Source organism: Balearica regulorum, chromosome 15 (assembly GCF_011004875.1).
Source record: "Balearica regulorum gibbericeps isolate bBalReg1 chromosome 15, bBalReg1.pri, whole genome shotgun sequence".
Classification (NCBI taxonomy): Eukaryota; Metazoa; Chordata; class Aves; order Gruiformes; family Gruidae; genus Balearica; species Balearica regulorum.
The window spans coordinates 16,186,658-16,192,787 of record NC_046198.1 but is presented as its reverse complement, the minus strand read 5'-3'; the positions used below and the strand labels follow the sequence as shown (position 1 = coordinate 16,192,787).

Sequence of the window (6,130 nt, the reverse complement as noted above, 5' to 3'; positions counted from 1 at the left end):
GTCTAAATGTACTGTCTGTATTGTAGTCACAACTCTTTCCCGAGCACACACTGTAAGATGTAGCTTATTTCAAAAGAACATCCCTAAAATTCCAGAAGATTTACACCAAACTGAAATATAACTATGCAAATTTAAAAAGGCTTAAGCAGCCTTAAGTAACACAAAGGAGTATCCACTTGCTTAACTGAAAAGTTGAACTGCAGTAACAGCGTCACATTATTTGAGATGCTTTAAATGTCCATTAATTTTTCAAAATAAGTGTTTGAGAAATTATTAACTAGTGCCTGATCCTCATTACTCTCCAGCACCAGAAGGCAAAGACTGAAATCCATTAAAACCTCAGGCTGTTCAGCTAAAGGAAGGATTAGATCAGCTCTTTTGTCAAGTCTGGAGAGCAAAACCCTTCTTTCATGGTTTAAGTTAAACTCTGTATGGAAAAGAGAATCTGCCTTAAGTAGAGTCCTTTCGGTTTTTTGGAGGTTGAGCTGGCAAACTATCGTTTTGAGGGAGTTTCATAAAAATTTTTCACCTGCAACTCAGTCCAGGCAGACGTCTCAACTGGTACTCATTGCATTAAATTCCAAGGACCATATAACTTCTGCCAAGAAGCATCCCAATGACGGTGCACTATGCCATTCCTACACATTAATTTTACTTGCAAAAAGATGTCCAAAAATGCCTCTGAGTTCTCAGGAGTTTGTAATGGGCTGGATTCAATCAGTCAGTGTACGCTCTGTCCTGTACTTTCTCACCTTTCTCTGACTCCCCTTCCAGTAAATACTGTCTCTTTCCAATTTAGTACACTAGCCAGGAGACGCTTTAGAATAATTTAGAATAAGAAGATAACATTAATTTTATATTCTTCAGAAATAAAAACCCTCAGTCAGTTGCGTGAACTATCCTGCAAGCTAACCGGTAGGCAACACAGTAGTAATTAATTGACATGCTATCTGGCCCTTGAATATCTCAATAACATCTCCTGTCTGGAAATTCTGTCCCTAACTCCCTCATTAGTAAGGTGGTAATTTATGAAGCCATGCATTTATGAAACCAAATTTAACACTAACATAGCAAGCCCACAATCATTTAAGGAGATGGACTTGGCACCTGCGTATTGAATGTTGTCTAGGGCTGAGGAAACTCCCATTAAGATGCAGCAGTGACCCAATCTGCTCCAGGGGAAGTATTGCAGGACTGAAAGAGGTTAAGATGGATTAGGTTATCTTCCTACTAATACACATTTGTTCTTGTAATACCTTTAGATCTGGAGAAAGTAAGGCAACCTGGACGTCACTCTTGGGGCCCTACTATGTATCCATCAGAAGTGATATCAGTAACATCCATCTTTTATCCAGACAGAGAGGTCACTTATTTGCTTATACCTATAAATTCATTTTCAGGAATGCTAATTACAGGAGAGACCTGCACCTTTCACTATTTTTTTAAATCCTATTAGGCAAAACATTCTAGCTCATAAGTAGACGAGTTTGGGGCCTTTTGCCTTTTCATTGTCTAATTTTCCCTTTAACAGCCCGACAGTGTTAACATCGACAGAGACAGTACTTTCTGTTTCTGAAATGGATTTTTGTACAGATGAGATAAGAGAAAGGTTTCCATCTCCTAAGAAGATGTACTAACTGTATCTGTCTTACAGCATCCCTAGCTGACAATCTGTCTCTGCTATTTCTAAAGAAAAAATACCTCTTGCTCCATAATGTCTGTATACTGCCTTTTTTCCCCCATCTGCTTTGAATTATTAGCAAGGCTGTGAATCTATGATTTGCAGTTAATTATAGGTGGTTTGTTTAATGAGAGCTTCTAATTAGGAAATGGAAACACTAAACCTGCAAAGCCAAGAATTCTAATAGTACTATTACAAGGTACTTAATTTGTCCAAATTTTGTTCACATTTTTATCGTGTCCAACTAGCAGCTGAGTTGCCTTTTTCTTTTTTTTTAATGCATCTCAGCCAAGAAAGGTCGTGAATTCTAATGTTTAGCCAGCTTATCATTCTTCAGGAAGGTCTAGACAATGCTCAGGAAATAAGGTTGGGAAGCTCATTTCAAAGAGCCACAGAAAAATATCTCTAAGACAGATATCCCTCAACAGTAAATTCCATTACTTTTTTTTCTAATAGTAAGGGCAGCCCGGGAAATCATGTACTTAGTAATCATCAGCTAAAGCAACTCAGCCATACCTGGTCCTTGGCGAACGGGGACACAGCAACCAGCAGATGCACGACCCCTCTTTTAGAGACTTCTCTCTCTTATCTATGTATTTTGGTCCCCTCTACAAAAGCTTGAAATACACCTTTAATTACATTCTAAGCGATGCCTTCATCTCAAATCTAAACATTAACATGGAAGAAGCATTTAGAAAATCAACACAGTAACAAGGACGTTGCACACGATGTAGTAGCAAAGCCACTATATATTCACAAGAACCTGTCATGTAATAAACTATCCATTAGTGTTTGTTCACAAAAAGGCATTAAAAAGAAACCCGCATGGCAAGCTATCCCACAGTATTTTCCAACAGTTTAAAAAGAATTTATCCCCATAAATGTAATTTAGCTAGCATATACTAGTGAATCTGGCTTTTTATTTAAAACGGCTTTATTCAGAGGACTGTTTGCTAGACTAGCATTATCTGAAGAAGGATGGAGAAACTCAATCCTCGAATTTCAACTTCTCTTCGTTTTAGTGTTGTAAGAATGATTACTGTATTGTTGGCCCAGCGTCCCTTTCAGCAGTGCCTCAGCAGTACCAGCTAAGCTGTCACCAGTCACATCCGTAAGCTCAAATCTAAATAGGAAGATCCTTTTGGGAGCAGAAGTGACCTGATGTGTCCCTAGGGACGGATCCAGTGGGCCAGGTCCAGCTTCTTTGGCCTGCCTGCAAAGCACCTCTAAGAGGAGGCTGGTGGCTGTTCGTTATCGCTGATGCCGCAGTGACCTAACAAGTGATCTAAACTGTTGATGTGATAACCACAATTAGATGCAGCTATTCAAAAATATGGTAATTACCAAAATGGTTTTTTAAATATATGCTAGATTTCAGTTAATCTTAACGATATGAAAAGTAGAAAGTACCTGTGTTACTCTTATGAAGCCTAAGACTATGTTTTTGAAGGACCAATTTTCATTAATCTTAATCTATTTATAGATTTTCTGAAACAAAAATTGTTCTTCTCAAAAATTGTTGTCAATTTGAGTGACTGTGCTGTAACATTCGTAAACAACTTTTATTTTTGCTCTAGGTGCCACATATCATTTGGTCTAAATTGTTAAGAGTAGTTTCTTCCTACCAGTAAGTTGAAACACCTGCACACCTCGAACCCTTTAACAAAGGGGCATTAAAACAAATATCCATTAAGCGTCCTGGCCTGACATCTTTGCCCTAGTCACCACGTAACAATAATGACACATCGAATACCTGCGTGCTGTACTCTTTATGAGGCATCAAGTATGGTACATGAAGATACTGTACTAATTACCTCTGCAGAGGTAATTATGCAGAGCAGCACTGTACAAAATACCTGTAACACTTCTTGCTTACCTGTGTGTTCCCATTCTTAAAAGTTACTATTTTATGAACATCTATTTAAGACAAACCAGTGGTTAATAAAAACAATAATGAACAGTTTTCACCTGTAACAGCTAAGCACAACAGATAAATTCCTATGACAAGAATCATGTTTTAACGAGTTGTAGCAGCATCACTTAATGATTGTAGCAGGATACTTGGGAACTGTGGAATTATACTCGCATCTCTGACTTTGTGAGGCCTCAAGCAAGTCATTAAAATGCTGCAATTTGGGCAATGAAAAAAAAATACAAGACCCCAAATTAGTGGATGTTTATGCAGTAGGTTTTGTTTTAAATGTTTGCCTTGATCTCTGTGCTTCTCTTGTACTGTGTACACAAGTCTAATGATCCATCTTTAGTACCTTCTTGGCATGCTGTGGGGATTAGTTAATGACTGCACAGTTCTTTGAAGATGTTCAGGCTATTTTATTTTTAATTAATGTTTGCAAGCTACTTTGAGCTTCTCTGATGAAAGGGCTTAAACAAATACAAAATTTCAGGTGGTTATTAGTCCAGCATGCAAGAAGGCAAGACGAGGAAGTAAAATGAGACTATGGGAGAAAGGAAACAGCTCCATTTATCAGGCACCTGGGATATGTAGGTGAATAATACTGACATGAAAATAGTTTAAAAATGATGAGACAAGCATACTGCTCTGAGAAATGGCAGGCTCCCAGTGCATGTGCTGTCTAGAAGTTTTTCACGGTAATTGTGAGGCACATCTTCAAGGAGTGTCAGTTACTATAGTTTTATAATACAGCCCTGGCAGTTCATTCGAGCTGAGGACTGGTTTTACATGTTGACAACAGACTATTCTCATCTCCTCCCTCCTTGCCCTACATACTCCTGGGACACAGAAGTGGTAGGCAAATCCACAGAGTCCTATTTGCAAGAGTTGTGGATTAGATTCCTATTAAAATCAGCAGCAAAACTCTTTGGGCCTAATTTCATTTAAAGAAAAAAAAAAAAAGTCCTATGATAGCAGCTAGGTGGTAATATTGGGATTTAACAAGATTTGTAACGATGTGGGTGGCACACAGTTTGATGGGAGTTCTGTTCATTCTGATCTATTGCAAGATAAAGCCCAGGCCATTGAAATACATTTCTGTTTGCAGCATTCTATTTTCACTCGCTCTTGCTTAGTAGCTGATAATGGCTAAAAAATCAAAGGAAATTGGGAGCTGCTTTGAAGTCAGCAGGAAATACCAATATTAAAAAAAATAATAAAGTGCAGCCATTGGAGAGTAAAGTATATCTTTTAATAACAAAATGTGAGTGTTTTGACTTGAATACTCTCAATCGTCTAACTGGCATAGTGCTGCCACACCTCGATTTATCCAGTGTCTCTGGGGCTTGTCTGAAGGGAGTTCAATTGAGAGAACATAGTTGGTTGAGTGGCCAGTAGTGGATAAGACACCTCTTCTTGCACTTGTCTTGTACACAGGGCACGAATAGATGTTCATATGAAGAAATCTGGAGCTTTCGCCAGGTTTCAGCCAAATTATGGGCAAAGAATCATAAAGGATTTTTGGAAGCGATTCTCCAATTACCAAGGATTCTCTATCCCATCGTGCTCCTTCCAAAAAAAGGCCTCTCACATAAGCCCCATCTTCTGGCATTTTCTCCATCATCTGCTCCTGTTTCATCACCTAGAATGATTAAACCATTGGTTGATTTTATTTTTATCTGGAGTATATTAAATCCTATAAGCGACAGTCTGAAATTACTCCCTTTAAATAAAATTTCTTTTCATTTGAAACTGTATTCCTTGCTGCCTCAGAACATGTTTTAAGCTGTTCAAGAAAAACAAAATTCCTCTGCATTTTCTTACCTCAAATTCAAATCCAATATGGTCGATTGGGATGGTGTATTTTCTGGCATAGTTTTGTAAAACACCAGTCAAAAAAGACTGAGTGAAGAAGAATCCAGAGAGCCAAAAGACTGTGGGTGGCCCACTGATGACCCAATCCTGAATATGGAGAGAAAAAACAAATGTAAGAAAAAAAAAAATACAGTCTGTGGCTTCACTGTGCCAATCCACCAGAAAAGGGACGTCTTTTCAGATACACTTGAAGAACACAATGAGATCTAAACCTTGATGGGACCCTCTGGATACTACCATTAGTTCTCTATTTTTCAGAGACAACAAATCACAGAAGTCAGTTATTTATGATGACAACAAAAATAATCACACATTCTGAAACAACCAGAATGCAGTGCTACCAAAAAAGAAATTTCAGAAAGTAGCATAAGCGTATTTTGGTAAGTATTTTGATACTAGCCAGAAAAAAAAAAAAACAAAACAGAAAAATTATTGAATTTGGACACTTTTATCAATATACCCTCTTTCCCAGGGTTGTAAATAGCAATTTCCCAACATGAAAAAGGCCAAATTTTCTTACAGAGCATCTTCACGGATCACTGTGAGGGCACTCACTACAGCCAACACATCAGAACCTAGCAGAAGAAATCATTCCACTACAAAGATGCCAGACAAGGAGATCTTGGGCCAGCATCTTTGTTGGATATCACAAAGGCAGTAGG

At 38.1% G+C, this 6,130-nt stretch overlaps 1 protein-coding gene across 2 annotated transcripts in view; it reads right to left on the bottom strand.

Annotated features, from left to right (window-relative positions):
* Positions 1–4,055: 4,055 nt before the first annotated feature.
* DNAH3 (dynein axonemal heavy chain 3) overlaps positions 4,056–6,130 on the bottom strand; it is a 62,174-nt gene continuing 60,099 nt past the window's right edge. For both annotated transcript variants that reach the window (XM_075767292.1, XM_075767294.1), the window contains 2 exons: positions 5,418–5,555; positions 4,056–5,235 (listed from right to left, as the gene is read on the bottom strand). In XM_075767292.1, coding sequence (XP_075623407.1) covers positions 4,882–5,235; positions 5,418–5,555 — 492 coding nt within the window. In that variant the 3' untranslated portion in view covers positions 4,056–4,881. The remainder of the gene's footprint in view (positions 5,236–5,417; positions 5,556–6,130) is intronic.